The 19,780-nt window shown below is 49.3% G+C and overlaps 1 protein-coding gene across 1 annotated transcript; it reads right to left on the bottom strand.

The window, feature by feature from the left end:
* Positions 1 to 2,838: 2,838 nt before the first annotated feature.
* LOC144129787 (uncharacterized) lies at positions 2,839 to 8,502 on the bottom strand. The gene is made up of 4 exons (XM_077663859.1): positions 8,143 to 8,502; positions 5,756 to 5,935; positions 4,769 to 4,922; positions 2,839 to 3,082 (listed from the first exon to the last, which is right to left on the bottom strand). The coding sequence occupies exons 1-4, from the start codon at positions 8,396 to 8,398 to the stop codon at positions 2,839 to 2,841; spliced, it is 834 nt and encodes a 277-aa protein (XP_077519985.1). The 5' UTR covers positions 8,399 to 8,502.
* Positions 8,503 to 19,780: the final 11,278 nt, after the last annotated feature.

Raw genomic sequence — 19,780 nt, 5'->3', positions numbered from 1 at the left:
CTATTTCAGCCTCTTCTTCTAAGCAGCAGCTTGAACAGTTTGTCAGTTAAAAAAAACGACTATTTCGGTTCTTAAAATGCCCTAAAACTCCATAGCAATTCCCCTTTCGTCAAACTTTACCCCTAAATTTTCTCGAAAAAGGAATAGTTCCCCGAATGAAACATACCCAGGCGAAGTGGCGCCCGAAACAAATAAAAATATATATCACGCGCGTGCAGACACGTGTACGTGCAGTCTATATATGAGGTCCTCAAAGAACAAAACTTTACTTTTATATGCAATCGGCGCCCGTCGCCTTGGGCGCACAGACCAAGAAAACAACATTCCAGGGAAATGTTTTTGATCAAAAAGCACACGCACGAACCCGCACGTAAAAGTACGAAGTGAGTAGAGCGAGTGGTTAATGTCATGTTTTTTATTCATACGCACCCTTAAAGTTTTTTTATTGCGGTGACTGTGGAAACGGCCGCATTATATTATAATTTTTGTGTGCAATTCGGTTTTGCTGAGCACTGAAAAGGCTTGTTTAATGTCAGGGCTCAGGACCTCGTAGCATAGCGACGTGCTATCATAAATCATTCTTCCGATTGTCAGTTGCTGCCCGATGAAGTGCTATCTACGTCTTGCAAATAAATCCCGAATTTTAAATTCGCCATTATTCATATTCATGACAATTTTTTTTGCCCAAGTTTTACTTTGCCGTGTCTTATAAACGGTAAGTATACAAAAAGTGCTGCTATATTTTTCTTACAACCGGAACGTGGGAAAATTCGCAGAATGTAAACCCCGCATTCCCACTCCCACAATTGTTCACCTCGCCTGCACAGCAGGACGACCCCAGCCATACTATAGCCCGCGTATCTCTGAAGTTATTTTCACTAAAGTCAAACCTGGGGATCACTAGAAGAGTAAAAAAAACACTCACAAATGCATGCTGACGCTATACTATGAGCCATAGAAGAACTCAGTGTTTAAAAAACAAACAAACAAACAAATAAACAAAGTGCAGCAATTCGCCAGCGCTGCTTCCCTGCTAGAAAGCAGTTAGCTGCTGCCAGAGCAGAGTCAAAGATGCCGAACCAGATTTTGCTACACTTACTTATGCCCTCACATGCTTAGTAATTTCCACAGCAATAAAACGGAACAACGTGCTCAATACTACAAGCAAGCACTTCTGACGATTCAATTGACCAGTTTGTTATGTACTGTCCTAACTGGAACCTGAAATCACCGAGGAGTGCTAGTCGGGTGGGGACAGTAAGTAAAGCGCGTCCTTAACTTCCGGCACAACTTCTCGACCTAGCTTTAAGCTCTTTTAAATCTCCCGCCTTTTGTCATTTTTCTGTGATCGAAGATAAAGAGCCACCTCACACCATTGCGCATGCAGGACTTCCCTTCAGCAGAGATATCTTAAAGGCCCTCCCCAGAGTGGTTTTAGTGCTTGGATTGTTGCCACTTGATGATTTCAGGGATACTTTTCCTCTATCGCGCCTCTTTTCTTTTTACTCATAATTCTTATTTTTTTCCCCCAGTGAAAAAGCGCACCCATGCGCACAAAGCTGGCACGCCAAAAGGCTAATGCAGATTAAGGATTACAGGCAGAACGGTGGGGCAGGGCGCCGTCCGCTCATGCCTCGCTCCCTTCCCTTTCCGCCTTTGTTCCCCACCGTTATCCCGAAGAGGACACGTGGGGGAAAAAAGGAGCGTCGCAGAAGCGGAGTGACACTCTCCTCCCCTTTACCCGGTTATTGAGGAGATGGCTAAGGAGAGGATTCGGTTACGCATTGTTCGAGCCACACAATCCCTCCTCCCCTACTCTCCTCGTTGATGTAGAGCCTGAAGCGGTGACTGTGGTCCTCTCTTCGTCATTTGCTGTTCCTCTATCGACCGGAAATCGGTAATTTGATAGCGGCCGCTGGGTTAGGAAGAGGGGAAAGCTCGTTGATGGTATCGCGGTTGGAGACACGCTGGCATCTCCACACACTCACGCGCTCTTGATGAAGGAGAGGAGGCGGAAGATGAAGAGGAGGAAAATGTTTGGCTCCCGCGAAAGTATTTTACGCGTCGACAACAGGATATGTTCGTATACAGGCCGGCAGTGGCGGTGGCTTTTAGGAATGACACTGCCGCGGGTCCGCTAATAAGGTTGGCTCCTGTGGCTGCATCTTCGGGGATGTTGTGTCCGACGTGCCCGCTCCCTACCACTCCCCCGACGCGCTTCCCTTTTCCCGCTCGGTCCTCAAAGACGTTGTTGTTGCCGAGCCTCTTCCCGTACGTTGTTTCCCCCGAGCCATAGACTGCGCGTTGTCGGCGGATCTTTCGGGAGCGCTCTTTCTTCGGGTCCGCCGCGGGGAAAGGCTCAAGGCGGTGATGCCGCCGCCGAGGGATTGGGTTTCACCAGACGCAAGAGAAGAAACGGGAAACTTTTTCTCGGAGTTCTTAAACTTACACTCAATGCGCGCACTGAGACAGGCACGAGGCTTTGTCTCCGGCTCAGGCAACGAGCGCCTGCAACAGGGAAACAATTCACGCCGGTTCGGCAACTTTCTTGCCCCTGCTGAGAAGCCTGTTGCAGCGGAGGCGACTGTGTTCTGCCCCCAGTTCCACGCAGCGAGGATTGTAAAAGGTGGCGATGCTGTCCTTGTACTGTACAGAAGGTGTCCTCGCGCCGCGACACAATTATAGCATGCTGGTTCAGATGTCCCGGAAGCTTTTTAGAATACTGCGGGTAAAATGTACACAACAACGGTGGCAAGTGTTTTTAAGGCATAACAGGACCCGTCAGAACTAAACGAAAGAAACACTGCGTGGGGCCGGATCGCCGTTCCAGCGTCGCTGTTAGGCTGATAAGATCGACCATTGCCGCAAGGTTCTTAGAGCTGCACAGAATTGCCGCGAGGCAGCGGGCACAAAGAGGCTTTGCCGGCAGGGTGCGCAACTTTCCTTCTGGGTCTGGGGATTAGCCGCGAGGATCTGCTGGAAGTACTGCGAGTGTACGGAGAGCAGCGCTCGGTGGCAGGGAAACCTCGTTCCGCCCAGGAGCACCAGGATGTCGGGATTTTCGTTGCGTCGGCACTGGAGCCTGCGGAAGAGCGAGACCGGAGACGATCCTGTTAATTCGGGGGATTTCTTTTCAAACCTTTGCTCAAGGACAGTCGATAGAGGCTCCCCGTGGATTGCGAAAGACGGAGCTCAGACGCATCAGGTGCGGAGCACAAACCATCGAGGACGTGGAAGGGGAGGGCGTACAGGGGGCTCTATTTGTACTAAGCGTGATCTGCTTGTTGCGTGCTTGTCCTGCGTGAGTGTTCAAGCGAATACCTAGAGCCGAAAAGAATTTGCGCCTTCCTCTACAATTTTAAGATGCGTTTCAGTGACTCGTGGCGAGAAGAAACACGTCTTCGGGAGGATAAGGGTTTGGATGATAAGGGCTGTGCAAGGCACGTGTCTACGGTGAAGCCCGTTTGACCCAATACAAAGCTCTGGTCTCAGCTTTTATCCATAGAATCGGCGCTGTTGTCGGCGTCCAGAATCTGCACTAGGCACCAGTGTTTAGGTGTGTGTGTGTGTGTTGAGATTTACATGTTTTGACTCAAGCCCTGAACGCGCACAAAGCAGGCACCTGTGAATGGTGTGATGCTGACACAAGGTAATAATTACTTGCGATAAGACTAAGCGTTTGAAACTCAGAGGCGAGAGGATAATCCTTAGCTTAGCGCAATTCAACATGATATCGGAACTACCTCTCTGCTTCTCTCGTTTTCCGGCTCTTTCTTTGCATTTTCGCGAATTCGTTCAGTTAAAGATTTTCTCTTCGCAATAGAAAAAATTCTGCACATGAATAATAACAAAGGGGCAAAAATAAAAGTCCAGTAAGAGGGAAAGATGTGAAAGAACTTCAGCACTGTTAACCGTCATCCAGGGCCAGGAAGTGACAACAACTCTTCCAGATTACCCGCTGAAGAGCGTCCACAGCCCTCTTAACCTACTCCACCTTGGGGGATTCCCCTAAAAAATTGTAGCAACACCTTTCCAACTTCGAGTTGAGGGGAGGGGGGTGGGGGGGAGGTGCTTGGCCTGGCCCTTTGGGATACGTATATAAGAGCTCTCGTCATTTGCGCTGAGGTTTCCTTGCCACTGGGGTATCAGTTGCTAAAGCCGGCGTCGTCGCTTCGTCGGACGTGGTCTTTGCGACGCTCGTCTCTTCTTTCAGTCTTTTCCGCTCACATTTCTTTCAACTCTTCTCTGTCTGTTCGCACGTGGCAGCGACTGTGGCTCAGCTCGAGCCAGTGGGCAGGCCTGCGCAATTTGCTTTGCATCGTTCGCTCAGTCGCAACAACTCTTCGAGTTATTTTTCAATTTGCTCTAGCCTTACTATATGCTAGCCATCCCGGTTAGCTCAGTTGGTAGAGCGACTACCCCGGTGATGCGGTGTTCCTGGTTTCGAACCCTGCACCAGGGTGAATTATTCTTTAACTTCGAAGTATCTGTGGAAGGTGTGTGGCTTTCTTTTGTTTATAAATGCCTTATTACTAATAATACTATCAGTTTTCTTTTAGTTGTTCAGGGCGACCAGAATTACACGTTCACAGATCAGAATGTGGGCGCGGTAGCTTTCGCTCAAGACTAAACCACGACGACAGCGCAGTTCCTGGGTAATATAGTTCACATATGCGGCTACTGCTGTGAAGGTCGTTTTCGGGAGCTGCTGGACATGTGTGCGCCTTCTGTGCGTGGCGCCTCGGGGCAGCCCAGAGTGCGCACTCACCCGGCAGCCCTGGCCTCGTGGCGTTGGTCGTGCCGCAACTTCCTGTCCCGCGCGCCCCTCTGCGGCTCGGCGGACAGCGACAGCGTCGAGCTGGAGTCCGTGAACGACGATTCGAACAGGCTGCTCCTGCTGCCGCCCGCCCGCGAGGCCTGGTCTGGGACGGCCGGCAGTGCGCACTGTCACTCCGTGGCGCTGTGGCCATCGTCACGCACCGCTGACCCGTGGTCCCGTATGCGTACTAACCTTCCGCAATCGCTCGTGCGGGACTCTTTCAAATGTCTTACGCAGCTGGATTGCGATGAGCATGCCGACATTGGTCATCTAAGCTTGCCACTGTACGTTACGCTGTCTGAAGTTTCCGAAATAGGTTCTTGGAGTGTTGCACAATAACTGAACACCATATGCTGTAGGCGTAGTTCTTCACTGGACGACAGAAACATAGGGTCCTTTATGCCATAGCTAAGTACCGGCGCATAAGGAAATTAACTGAGCTCGCTCCACTTTATTAATTCATTAAATTCTTTCCTCATATATTCTAATCACGAATACGCCTATGTAGGATTAAAAAGAACATAAGCTGTCCTCTAAGGGAGTGCGCTGAAGGACAGTTGCTTTTTACTCTTTACTGTTGAGAGTGTACAAGTAATTACTCGTATACGATTTACATTGCACTAATGTAAGGCATTATGAACCATAACATCGCGCATGCGCAGGAAATATCTCCTAATATCTCCATGCAGAGCAACGTGTTATGAGCTTACAGGGGTCTTTGCGGACAGTTCATACATGCTTAGAAAGCAGATTTGCCCAGCACCCCAGTCCTCTGCTTTTCTCAAAGAAAATTTGAGGGCAAGATTACAGGATAATTCTATCCGTGCCTGCATGTACTGAAACATTAAAGACGCTTCCGTGTCACAACGAAGGTAATCGAAATCGGGCTGCGCGTCGGTGATCGCAAAAGCGAGCGCGCCTTGCTGCCAGCCGCACCCGAGAAAGCCGCGAAAGCGGAGTTGGTGAGGTACGAGCAGTTGCGGACGCTCGGGTACACGATGTCTTCGATGCAGCACGCCTTGACGGACCAGTCCTCGAGCGAGATCTTCTCGGGGATGTCGGGAAGCACCATCGACGCCTGCGTCTTGCGTTGGCCGACGGTCTGCCGCATCTTTCCTGAATGAAGGAAGAGAAGCCCAAGATTAGACCAATTTTGTGTCATCATAGAGGAAACCTAGAAATAGCCACGCTGCGTTAAGTCAAGCGTTTGTTCTGATACGGCCTGGCTTGAGAAGAGAGCGTTGTGTCATGACTTCTTGATACAAAGCGCACGAGACGTAGCACACGACGAAAGATGTAATGCCCTATTGGGGCGTTTAAGGAAAAATAAATGATGATGGTGCTGAAACGGACAAGGATACAAAGTGCCGCGTCCGTGTCCCCTTCTTTCGTACCGTGGAGGGATGCGACGCGCGCGCTGTTGCCTCCAATCTAGCCGGGGTCCTGAAAACGCCCCTTATATTTTAGTCATTAGGGGGCTGAGGCTATGCTCTAAACAGAAAGGAGTAAAATGCAGTAAACTGTCTTCTAGATCTTCCCTAGCTGTCCCTAGGTACCTAGCTGTCCTCTAGTCTGTTCCCTTTTACAAAAGGGTGTGCGCTAGAGGACAACTTACTCAGTTTTTACTCCCATACATGCGTACTCGTGTTTAGAACTCAGTTTTTACTCCCATACATGCGTACTCGTGTTTAGAGCGTATTGGACTGCAGGAAACTTCGAAGTGTAATGCGAAGAACAAGCAACAGGCTTCCTCCGAAGTTGGGACACGCACGCAAGGTCACATATACCGAGGAGAAAGAAATTCCAGTATATTGAGTTTTACCGACTACATTATTGCAGGATATTGGGTGCATAGTTTTACAGGACTGTTAGCGCGGAACGACAAGGGCAACAGAAACGGAGGAGACAGGTTTGGTTTGGTTTATTGGGGTTTAACGTCCCAAAGCGACTCAGGCTATGAGAGACGCCGTAGTGAAGGGCTCCGAGAATTTCGACCACCTGGGGCGCTTTAACGTGCACTGACATCGCACAGTACACGGCCCTCTAGAATTTCGCCTCCATCGAAATTCCGCCGCCGCGGCCGGTATCGAACCCCCATCTATCGGGTCAGCAGCCGGGCGCCGTAACTACTGAGCCACCGCGGCGGGTCGAAGGAGACAGGACAATGCGCTTTGTACTGTGTCCTTCGTTTTTGTTGCCCCTTTAACAGCGTTAACAGTCCGACAAAATATGATGTTTTGCAACTGTCACGCTGCTGGGGCTGTCGTTTTTTTGTTCATTTGTCAGTGCGAACACTTATGTCACCCATACGGTCATCATTTCAGAGACATAACAACAACGATGGCTCGCAAATCTATTAAACAAAACACACAAACAAAACTAAGTTCAGGGACACAAAATGAGGTTTAAAGCAAACCGCATTAATGTCGTTGAGAACATGCTAACAGGTGCAACAATACCCCTTCTGTTCCAAGCGAGTTCAGTCAGGAATAAGGAACGGAAATAAACATTGAACAAAACAAAAAAGTTTGTGCGGCATTGCAACTTTTTTGTGCTAGTAATTTCGCGGAGAAGAAAAGTACGAAGCCTTCCCTTAGGTGCCCTATTTAAAACCAGTTTCGCAATTAAAAAACAATGAAAATACAATTCCCAGAATTTCTCTCCATTCGCAAAGCGGCTTCCGTCCGAGTTTGCTCTTTTTCATGCTTTTACTAGAGCCCGCTTCTAGCTACCACTGATCGCCCACTAAGCCAACTAAACATCAACCCACTAAAGCTTTAATGGGTTAATGCCCATGCATGCAGAATTGGTCACCGTGTAATTAACATTTACTGGTCGCGGCGGGTCGTCATACCACTACCAGCGCAGTGGCGAAGCGGTTATGCGATGCGCCACTGCGTTGGGAGGTGGCTGTTTCTATCACAGCCACCAGTATATAGGAATTGTGTGACCCATTTTGCTCTTCCCGAGCGACCTGTCGCGACCGATCTTTAACTTCTACCCGCCATGGTGGTCAGTTTGCTCACAACCCGGTGGGCAGGTTGTGATGACGCCACAAGATTACGGCGCCTTCCTCCACACAAGACAAGATTCTTGCTCAGGGTTGGTACGTCTGGAGTAGTGCGTTCGCATTAAATGTGGCATGGAAGTTTTTGAAACTCCCCGTAGATGGAAGGGGCCCGGGATAAATCACGGTCAGAAAGCCAGCTATCTAGGCACATTTGATGCTCGCGAATGCCAGGCACACTATGCACGGCGCCTCAATGTCCAGCGCGCTGGGTCGACCAGGACACTATTATCCACGTGACACGATCACCACCCACCGGTATTGCTGAGGGATGAGAGCGTCTGCAGCAGGGAGGCGATCTGGCTGTAGTCTTCGCTACCGCGTTCGGTGCTCGAGTCTCCGTAGTCTGGCGGAGCGACCGCCACGCTCAACTGGTTGGAGTCGGTCGCCCTCTCGTTCCCACTCCGGTTGTGGAGCGAGTCCCTCACCTCGAGCTTGGCCCGACCTCGCGGGGCCTCGGCGGTGCCACGCGCCTTGGACATGGCGCCGTGGAGGGACAGCTTGCGCAGCATACGGGCGTCTGGGGCTTTTCCTTCGTGCTGGCTTTGGTGAGCAAGAGCTGATTTTTGGACGCCGAGAGGCAACGGAACGGCAGTAACTGCGCTCGAGCTCCTGTGGCACTGTAAGAGGTGTATGGACTAGTTTCAGTTTCATTATATAATAATGGATTGGTTTGACTGTTTTCCACCGTGCTGCTTTGTAGCGTACCACTTTATGCTCTTTGCCATCTGTGCCGTGAGGTGATTTGTATGTAGTGATACATAATCACCATCATCGGCATCAGTATCGTAAGCCACTGCAGGACAAAGGCCTTTCCAACTGGCTTGCATTCAACCCTGCTCCGCGCCAGCTGCGACGACCGTAAACACAGTGTTCACCGACGTCATAACGGCCGCCATCTTTGGGTCCAGAAAGGGTGGCGAAAGCCTAGGCGTTTTTCTAATCCGCTTATCGCCAACCGGCTCCCGCGTACACTGTGGAAGCTAGCCTGTGCATCATAAGATGGCGCCTGTCACATCGCGTGAAAACCATCTATAGCCGCTAACTTCCTAGTCTCGCCCACACACCTGACTCTGCCGCCCGTGCTACGCTTGCCTTCTCTCGGAATCCGAAACAATCCGTTACCCTTAACGACCATCGGTTATCTTCTCTCCGCGTTGCATTCCGCACCCATGTCGATTTATTCTACTTGATTTCAGCTAATATGTCACTAACTCATTGATATGTAGTTAATTAAGGGCGTAATTAACACCAAACTCGTCACTATTAATGAATCTTCGTCCTCAGTTCTTCGTTCCACGCCAACCAGCGAGTCGCGGCTCTTGCTTCGGTCCACCTCGGGTCAACGCATGGGTTAACAAATCATTGTTGTCTTAAAAAAATAAAAATAAAAATCCGCTGCCCGCTCCGTAACTGCGCAGCAGTACTAATTGCGCCCGAACAATCCAGCACGTTGGGCGAGTGTGAATTGAGGACAAATTTGACGAGGAGCGTACAGAATGTGCAGATTTCTCCCCACTGTAGGTTAGCCTTGGGAAGGCGCCTACGAGATGCGACTGAGGGTCGCAGTCCACATTTGACTGAGTGCATTGGTCTGCCAAATAGCATTCGAGGACTTGCGAGCGCTGCTGGAGTCATTCCAGTCAAAAAGCAGATATACTGGACAGTCACAGGGCTTCGCAAATATTTTCCTGAAACTACAAACATTTAATTAAATGTTGATGCATAAGATTATCAGCGGTGATGCAACGCTAGCGACATGCTGGAATTTCTTTTGCCAGTCCACGCAACATCGGCCGAAAAAGCGGCCAAGAGAAAGTCGCTAACCTGAGAGTCGGCAAGAGTGCGCTTACCTTGCACCGATGTTCACAAAGAGCTGCTGACGGACTGCAGATGCTGGGAGAAAGGTCACACTGTGCGGCCTGTCATCGGTCAGCAGCTATCTGCTGTGCGCGACTCCACGTGCTTCCCTGCCGTTAGCGATTGGACTGCTGCTGTTCTGGAGGAGGAACAACGAGATACAACAGAAGACGAAGACAATCTCGAGAAAAGACGTAAAAGACGCCCAGCGCACTGTGATGGGTCAGGGGCTGTGTCGCTTTGGTCAGCACTAGTTTGTTCCCAGATGCGGGGCTGCATTCTGTGAGTGGCGATGCGCAAAAACGCTCTTGCGCTTTTTCAGTTCGGTGCAGGTCACAAAGAATTCCGATTGAGTGGAATTAAATCATCCCGAGTCATTCACTTCGGCGTGCCCTACATTTCGATTGTAACATGGACGAATTAAAATGTTAATTTCAGCAAATAAAGAGCGCTGAAAAACTGAGCGCCAAAAAATGAAAAAAAAAATATTTCAGCTGGAAGGAGAAAGGAACTTCGATCTCTCCACTGACTGCATCCGATTTTTGTCGTCTCTCCTTAACCAATAGCCATCTCTGAACAGAATTATGCAGGAGCGTGCGACGGAGGAGGGCGCGAGCATGAAAAAGTCGCCGGAAAAGAGTCGCCAACTTTTGCGGGCGGGTTCTCTGTCACGTGTTGTGTATTATTTGGCCCAGGTGTTCATGGCGCTAGAGTATAGTGATTGAGCGAGTTTATATACTCTCGTTAGAAGATGTTTCAGAGCCGCTGACAATTGAGTTGTTAGCGGATGCGAAACATCTTCTAACGAGAGTATATAAACTCGCTCAATCACTATACTCTAGCGCCATGAACACCTGGGCCAAATAATACACAACACGTGGCAGAGAACCCACCCGCAAAAGTTGGCGACTCTTTTCCGGCGACTTTTTCATGCTCGTGCCCTCCTCCGTCGCACGCTCCTGCATAATTCTGTTCAGAGATGGCTATTGGTTAGATTCTTTCAGGCGTCACACAGCTACCATGGCTGCGGCCAGTCAGCACCTTCGCTCCGGCGGGTCAGGAAGCTCCCCCCCCCCCCCCTCCCCCGAAAAATCCCCGCACGCGTTGGTGGTAGTGCCAGCGAAGAAGCGCCACCCCGTTTAGGAGGTATGTGCAACATCACATTTATCCGTCGACATTACTATAGTAGACTAGTTGTTAAGCCAGTAGCCAAGAACATGCTGCCAGACAGACACGACGCCCGCAGGAAAGCAAGGGCGCCGGCCCTTGAGAAACAGTGCGAGAACGAGCCACGAGCAGTGTACGTGGATGCAGCTCAACACATCAAAAGCGGAACATACGTGGCATGTATGGCCACTCCAAAGTGAGCCCTCGTTAACGCCATAAGCTTTCATGCTAGCTCTATACGTGAGGCAGTGGAAGTAGCTATCGCGCTGGCCATCGCTGATCCCCACACCAAAATTATTCTAAGCGGCTCGCCCCAACCCCAACTAAATCTTTCTTTTTTGTGGCAATAAAGTTGTAACCACCACCACTACCAACCTTCGAGCGTGCAAAAAGGTGCGCACCTTTATTGAGAGCCCCTTTCAGAGCCCCTTTAGAAAAGTTGGCCGCACGAACGCCGCCGCCACCACCACCACCACCACCATCATCATCATCATCATCATCAAACTATTCCTTATTCTCAACAACAACAACAACAACAACAACAACAACAACAACAACAACAACAACAACAACAACAACAACAACAACAACAACAACAACAACAACAACAACAACAACAACAACAACAACAACAACAACAACAACAACAACAACAACAACAACAACAACAACGTAAAACAAAGTGAAGGGTTGAGGGGGAGCCTCAGTGTTCCCGGCAAACGTATCGACAAGAGGACTTGTCTTGCTCTGGGCAACGCGTTCATTATTTGCGGGGATTAAACAGGCCGTTCGCTCAGAGGAAGGAACCCTGGTGATGGGGAGGAGGGTGCAATATGGGAAGAGTGGTGGTATAAGGAATATACGTTGAAGACACGAGTAAGTTCGTTAGTGGAGGAAAGTGCTCACGAATGCACGATCGACTGATATCCTACAAACATATGGCTACATATGGCTTGCTAAGGGGACTTTTTGTAGTTGTCCCCAAACTTTCACTTTTTTTTTGGTGGGGGCGGGGGAGGTTTGTTAAACTAAGAACGCGGGGAGGGCACATGATTCTCTTGTCTCTCTTGTAGAGCACGCATGCTTGATAGTCAATCTTTCAATCTTTAACTCCACAAATTTGACTGAATAGATGAACTCAGCACTGAATTTTTTTCACATTGGAAATGGTCGCCTGTTTATTTATTTATTTATTTATTTATTTATTTATTTATTTATTTATTTATTTATTTATTTATTTACCTTAAAGACCCAGAAGAGGGCATTACATAGGGGGGGAATGATGAAAAGAAAGCACACATAACAAATCAACTCATAACAAATGATGGTAAATATCCAGAGGGCAGAGTTTGGGTAACATTTGGTTAAGTGCAGTATAACATATTGAAACCACAAATTTCAACACGTTCAAACAAGTGAGTAATAATTAGGGCAAAATAAGTAACTAAAAATACAATGGCACATAAAAGAAGCTCCGGAGCTGTTCAGCACACAAGAAATGGCAAAGCAAAAAAAAAAAGGACCGCCAAAAAGTCACGGACACGGTAAATCATTCAGCACTCTATGACGCATTTTCCGTGTTCAGAAATGTTAGTAAAGCTGTTTGAAAAGATGATAATTCATCTTTGGATTACAGGCGCGAAAACAGACAGACCACAAGGTAGATAAACGGGCCTTGTGGTCTGTCTGTTTTGGCGCCTGTAATCCAAAGATGTACCAACTTGCCCAGCAAGACGTTCTTTTATGATAATTCAGTATGGCCGACAATGCTGGGTGGCAATGAGTTCCATTCATTTATTGACAAAACCAGCGGTGACTTCTGATATTTTAGTGTGCGAGCGAAAATCGGACGTACCTTATGCGCATGATCCAGGCGAGCTGAACAATGGGGTGCAGGAAAGATATGATTTCGGGAGAATGGCGTTTCGCTATAGTATAAGGTGTGAAATAATGACAACCGGGCGAACTTTCTACGTGTAGCAAGAGGTTGAAGATTCATGGCTTGCTTCATGGCTGATACGCTTTGATGACGTGAGTAGGATGACAGTATGAATCTGACGGCTTTATTTTGTACTGCTTCTAGAGCATTTGTAAGAATCGCGTGAGAGGGGTTCCATATAACAGAAGCGTATTCAACAGATGATCTGATAAGCGTTGTATAAGCGCTGTGCCGTGTTTCAGCGTTCGCAAGGGGTAGACGGCGTTTCAAGAGACCAATTTTTTTAAAGGCTTTATTAGTTATGTATTCAATGTGAACATCCCAGGTTAAGTTCTGACTGAAAAACACTCCCAGATATTTTATACACGACACGGAGTCAATTCCACTATTATTTAACCGGTAATTATTCTGTGATGTTTCTGCTACGCTAGAGAATCTTACATGCTTAGTTTTACTGACATTAATATCCATCTGCCACGTTGAACACCATTCAGTTAGTTCTGTTAGATCTGATTGGAGAGCTAGTGCATCAGTCGGGGTGGTTATCTGCCTGTATATTACGCAGTCGTCTGCGAAAAGCCGTATTGATGAAGTAATATTAGAGGCTATGTCGTTTATATAAACTAGAAAAAGTAATGGCCCTAATACTGAGCCCTGTGGGACACCGGATAATACGCGAGTGGGTTTAGAAATGAGGTTCTCAATTTTGACCGACTGGTAACGATTGGTTAGGAATTGCTCGATCCATGTAGTTGTTTTGTCGTCGAGCTGTAAATTTCGGGTCTTTAGCAGTAAGCGTTTGTGGGCAACACGGTCAAAAGCTTTTGTAAAGTCAATGAAAATGGCGTCTGTGAGATGAGACATGTGTAGGGATTGATGAAGGTCAGTCACAAGCTCAAAGAGTTGCGACTGGCATGATCGGTTTTGCCGGAATCCGTGCTGGTTCTCGAGAAGTAAGTTATTTAGGTTCAGATGGTTCATGATGTGGGAAAAGAAGATATGCTCTAGTAGTTTGCAGCAGATACAAGTAAGTGAGATAGGCCTGAAGTCAGGATATCAAAGTAGAGAAATTCAGTCTCCAGATACTTGACGTGAACTTGTTCAGCAAGAGAACTTCCTTAAAAGGGAGCGGATGTGCCGCTGAAGATGCTTATAATATAAAAACCTTTGCACTCTAGGCCATAAAGCTACCTCATCCATCCCATTAATTTACGTATTGATGAACAAACTGAGATGAAATCGAAGGTCATTCAGATGAAATAAAGCGCAATGCTCTAACCCTAGCGTGAAATCGGTACCGTTCTCATCCGATGATCCGGTGAGGGTAACGAGCTACGTCGGTGGATAGAAAGAGACAAACCGAGTACGCCATTCAGTATTTGCTGAAGAGAGCACTGTGTAGGCCAAACTCGGGTCCTTAATGTTGCTTCTCGCTATAGCAAAAGAAATGAGGCTGCCAATAGAAAGCCGTAACCGGAACAGCCTTGTGGTCAACGCCCAAGCGAAACTCCCAGTCGGGGAAGTAAGACGGAGTGCAGCGCAGAGTCGCGAAGTGCGTGGCTGTGCAGGCAACCCTGGGAGGAGAGCGGCCGCGGCGGAGTCCTCGGCGAGGCCAAGGGGGTCGTATAATACGCCTCAGCGGGGAACTGCAGCGGCACCTCTGAGGGCCTTCAAAACGAATGGCTGCTCGTGCTCGGTAACGAATGGTAATCGCAGGCTCTCGGCGCCTCTTACATCGATGCCGAGCCTCTTTCTTGCCGGACGCCCATCTTCCTTTTCAGCTGCGCGCCTCACGCTCCCTGCGGTCCCGTCTGAGCTCGCCCTTGCCAGCGCTTTCTAGCACCTTGAAGCTTCTCTTGTTTTTGTTCCCCCTCCTTGAGCACTACTTCTCCGCTGCTTCCTGTGGATGGTCTTTAGTCCTTCGTTTTTCCTCTCTTTCAGAGAGGCCGGTCATGCCGGTGTTGGTGGCGTGCAATACACTTGCCTGCGCATCAGGCGCCTCTTACGTCCATAGATGCAGCCTTAGCCAAAGAAGACTCTCTTTGGGAGAATCCTCCCCAACCTCGCGTCTCCATCCTCTTTATTCGAGTTTCCTTACAGATTTTGTTTGCTGTATTTACTGCGGAAGCACCGTCGGCGCTTTTCAGCCTGCTCTCTCTACATCCGTGTGTTTTATGGGCCCATTATTTGGCGTTTGCCCGAGACGTGTTGGTCTATCTGCCTGGTGGCTGTTGATTGTGCTGGTGGGAAGCAATGCTCTCGAGGCGGAAAACAAAACGTGCTAAAAGCTTGAGACATAGCTCTGTGTGTGCAGAAGTGCGCTTCTTTTTCCGTACGCGCCCCGTAAACTACATTCACCACCAGAAATTAACGTCGCTTGATCTTGACAAGAAAACTTACTTGTTGGATTTCGTAAAATTGCTTCTGTCATCCATGTTGGACGCAGCAGCGAAGCGGTTGGGAAACCCGCCTGAGACATCACTCAAGGCTTCCGATAATTGCTGAGGTGACCAACAAGAATGACCCAGGCACTATAAGGATTGCGAAAGAGCAGTAATAGATCGACTGTTAACTGTAGAGTGTGCGTTTGATTGCCGGTACAGGTTCCATCTCCCCAGCTAAAAGAAATGGCGAACGGTAAATGAACGACGGTTGTTTCGTCTTCGGGCTCCTAAAAAGGCAGGTAAAAGCTTTCAACGTCTGCTTTGAAGGCTGAGTGGTCAAAAACAACCGGTTTTAAGTCGGGTAAGTGAGGCGGAAGTCGACCGGAGAAGCGGGGGTGACTGACTCTCCGTAGTGACACCCGCAGACGAACACGGCTAGCGCCGCGCTGGAGAAGCTCCCAGGGCGATGACAGCCTCATCCCCGGTGGCCGCGTCTCGTCATCGAGGCACGGGAAAAGAGGAGCGGCGGTGTCAGTTGGCCGCAAACGGGGGGCATCGCCGCCACGTCAGCGAATCGGTCGGCGCGCGAGTGTTCGATAAGGGGCCAAGTGTTCGCCACGGGCTTCTCCCGAGAGCCATCGGCGGCGACGGGAAATGTGCTGACAGGTCGGGGCGCGGCGGCGGCGACGGAGCAACGTGGCGCCTCTCTCCGATCGGGTCCGCGGCCAACGGCTCGGGCGCCTCGCCGGCGCCGTCTCTAGTCGCGGGCTCGATAAATCTATGGGGCGCTGGCCGGCGCTGAGATGATGCGGGGAGCGGGGGTGGGGGAAAGGGATGCTAGGTTCTCTTAGACGATGACCGGGGCGCGGTGCGTCGCAAGGGTTTGGAGGGAGGTGGCCGCGGCGGTTGGTGCCCCGCGGCTTATCGATTAATGAGGCGACGTGGTACACGATGACGAGGCTTTCGTCGTCTCGAGTACTGGGCGCACACTCGGACTCGATGCACAGCCCGCACAGTAATAATAACAGCGCGAGAGCTTTCAAGTTCCAAGGCCAGTGACCTGGAGTCAAGGTTGCCTTTAAGTTTCCTTGATTTCCTGTTTAAAAATTAGCTCGCTGCTATTGCAGACGCACTTTGTTGCCGTGAATGAAGCTCTTTTTTTTTTCAGGGCTTGCTTCATTAGATTACGGCTGCAATGTGGTTTCTGACTGCCAAAGAAAGTACGACCCATGGAAAGAGGAGACCTTTATCCGGGGTACGTTCGGATAACAAGAAAGATCGCTTGCTTGGCGCTCTTAGCTATGGCTAGGGCTGTGGATTGTTGAAGAGCATTTGAACCACTCAGACGGTAAGTTTATCTCGTGAGCAACAAACGAAGAAGTGATGACTCAAAACTGAACAGAGAGCTTCGAGCTCTTCAGTGATAGCTTACTCTAAGAACCACGAGTTCCCACAGGCTGACTTTGGCAGCCAGAAAGGGAGCAGGTGCTTTATTTTGAGCCAGTTTACTCTGAAGTATACTGACTTTATGGCCGTCTACTTCAGAGCAATATTTGTGCTCAAAAACCACCGTCACGTGGCTTTGTCACGAGAAATGCGGAGAGATTTATCGGGAATGTTCGTAGCCACGCGCAACTGGTGCTACGTTGTTCGAGATTATTGTAGGTGACTTCCGAGCATCATCTCAAAACTTCTTAGCTTAATATTGAGCGCGGCCGACAAGGGCTAAGATTCTGCTCTTGGAAGATCGCCGATCGCGCTTGTTGTTATCGCTGCTGCCGGGTTGTGAAGGAACGAAGGAAAACGTTTATTGAGTTCTAGAGAGTAGGTGAGCAATTTGGCGGAGTCAGGTGTGTCGTCCGTCTTCTTAGCAATGGTCGTCTGCCCCTAGTCCAGGGCTCCGCTGGATGCCGCTGCCAGCTGTGCTCGCCGGATTAGCCCAAGTTGGACGTCCTGACGGTCGCTGGAGAGCATTCCTTCCCATTGCTCCGCACTCGGGTTTGGTATTTTTGGTGCCACCTCTATTTTCTGGCAGGCCCACGTTATGTGATAGAGCGTGGGTGTTTCATGGCACCATGGGCATTTGTCTGTGTATTGTGTGGGTTGTATTTTGTTGAGTGTACTTACATTCGGGTATGAGCCCGTCTGTAGCAGCCTCCAGGCGACGGCGTCTTCCCTGGAGAGAGATTTATGTGGTGGGGGTACCGTTTCCTGCAGCCCTTGTAGTGGTTCAAGATTGCCGAGTAATCTATAGGGACAGGTTCGGCTTCCTCGAGGTCGCTTGTGGAGGGAGCTCGGTAGAAAGTGTACCCTCGAGCTACCCTGTCGACCGCTTGGTTGCCTTCCACTACCGCGTGTCCCGGCGTCCATTCTATCGTATGTTTTATTGGTTCTTCTTCTGTGCTTTGTTTGGGTCGGTCACCAGAGCGGAGTATGCGGAGCGCTCTGTGACCTATTCTGCCTAACATGAAGTTTCGGCATGCCGTTTGAGAGTCGGTTAGTATTGTTACGGATCGCTTAGTCCGGTAGCCCTCCGCTGCCGCTAGAGCGACGGCCACTTCCTCAGCCTCGACTACCGTGCAGTCCCGTAGCGACGCGCTGATCATTTCCCGCATGTTCGAGTTTATCACAGCCACTACCGCGTTGGGGTTGTTTTGTCCCGTCCTCCTGGGGTATGTGGCTGCGTCCACATACACCGTTGTTGTCTGGCGGGCTAGTGATTTTTGGATGTACTCGGCTCTCGCCTTTCTGCGTTCTTCGTGTAGGTTGGGGTCCATGTTCTTGGGGATGGGGGTCACTCTAATTGTGCCCCGTATGCCGTCCGGGATAGTCGCGGTTCGCTGGATTTCTTGTATTTGTTCGTTGCATCCCAACTTCTGCAGAAGCTCCCTGCCGGACGGAGTCTGCTGTAGTCTCTGCAACTGGTTGTGAGCTTCTTTGCGGACGCAAGTCAGCCCAATAAAGGGTTCGTTTCAGTGGCGCGCTATAGTCTGCTCGTGCGTTGTCTACGACGTTGTCACAACCACGTGACAAGGTTAGCAACACCAGGGAACAAAGAACTCTCGTATGCAGAAGCTGCCCAGAGGAAACGGGTAACTGCGGAGTCTAAGGATTCAGGGCGACTACGCTTCAAAAATAACCTGAAAAGGGAAAAAGAACTGGTCGTTCTAAACTTAACCGAGAAGAGAGAGAGAGAGACAGGCTTAAGATACGCTGATAAAATAAGCAGGGCCACAGGGGCTTCCGTTTGCACTTGCAGTGTGCATCGCTCAGTTGAGTTTTGTTCGCCGTAAGCATGCGCGAACTCTTACTTCAGTAAGATGAGAGTCGTTGCGCTGATGTGTTTGGGGCAACAGAATCTAAGGGGCATGCATGATGAGAGAGATGAAAGGAAAAAGAGATATTTGTCGCAAGGAAAAAAAAAACGTAAGCTGCAAGTTAATCAGAAGTCGTTATTTTGCCTCGATCGCACCAGACAAGCAATAAGAAAAAAATATATATATTCGAGCAGTTTGACTCATTAGCGTTGAACCATTTTCTTATCTCCGAGTGACGACGAACAAACTGCGGCAGCATGTGACACAAAGCAAGATATGTCTCTTCATGACATTGCGCAGCTGTAGTCAATACCGGTGCGGCATATGACTGGTTTCCCGCCGTGGTGGCTCAGTTGTTAGGGCGCTCGGCTACTGATCCGGAGTTCCCGGGTTCGAACCCGACCGCGGCGGCTGCGTTTTTATGGAGGCAAAACGCTAAGGCGCCCGTGTGCTGTGCGATGTCAGTGCACGTTAAAGATCCCCAGGTGGTCGAAATTATTCCGGAGCCCTCCACTACGGCACCTCTTCTTCCTTTCTTCTTTCACTCCCTTCTTTATCCCTTCCTTGACGGCGCGGTTCAGGTGTCCAACAATATATGAGACAGATACTACGCCATTTCCTTTCCCCCCAAAACCAATTAAAAAAAATATGACTGGAAGTGCTTTAGCTGAACCCCATTTTAATGAAGTTGAAGGTGCCCGGCGATTACTTTGTTGTGACCGTAGCTTCTTTATAGCCCGTGTTGAAAGAGCTTCCAAGGAGAATCATCACTCCTCCGTTATATACATTATTTAATTACAAACCGTTTCGTTATAACGAGGTTCGACTGTATAACTACATTCCTTCCTCTTCCCATTTTTTTACCTTTATACTCCATACCTTATCTTCTTCATGCTTATTTATATGCAAAAACAACCGCCACGCCGCAAGTGTTTCTCGTATTTAGGCAGCTCACAATTTTGAATCTGCGTGCTCGGAACAGTCCGTAAATAATTATTTTGCTTAAATTGACGTTGCCAGAGGAGTATTGAACGGGAGCGGAGAATGAGCTATGGTTTCATAAGAAGCTTCCATTCCAATCGCCTCCTGTTGCCTCGTGGCTGTCCGTGCTTTTATTCTTTACGCTGTTGTCTCATTAGTACAGTTCCTGACAAACTGTAACGGGAGGGGATTAATCTTCAAATATACCCCAGCTTCAATTATGTTGCCAGTGCTGCTTATGGATGC

This window comes from Amblyomma americanum, chromosome 4, assembly GCF_052857255.1.
Source record: "Amblyomma americanum isolate KBUSLIRL-KWMA chromosome 4, ASM5285725v1, whole genome shotgun sequence".
NCBI lineage: Eukaryota > Metazoa > Arthropoda > Arachnida > Ixodida > Ixodidae > Amblyomma > Amblyomma americanum.
This window is presented reverse-complemented; position numbering and strand designations above follow the sequence as displayed.

What these genes read in the sequence shown, in the direction of transcription:
- LOC144129787 (XM_077663859.1), bottom strand. Translation starts at nt 8,398, where the DNA reads ATGCTGCGCAAGCTGTCCCTCCACGGCGCCATGTCCAAGGCGCGTGGC. An exon ending in CTCATCCCTCAGCAATACCG is followed by an intron (nt 5,936 to 8,142) that starts GTGGGTGGTGAT and finishes TCCTTCATTCAG; the next exon opens with GAAAGATGCGGCAGACCGTC. An exon ending in CGCTTTCGCGGCTTTCTCGG is followed by an intron (nt 4,923 to 5,755) that starts GTGCGGCTGGCA and finishes CGGCCGTCCCAG; the next exon opens with ACCAGGCCTCGCGGGCGGGC.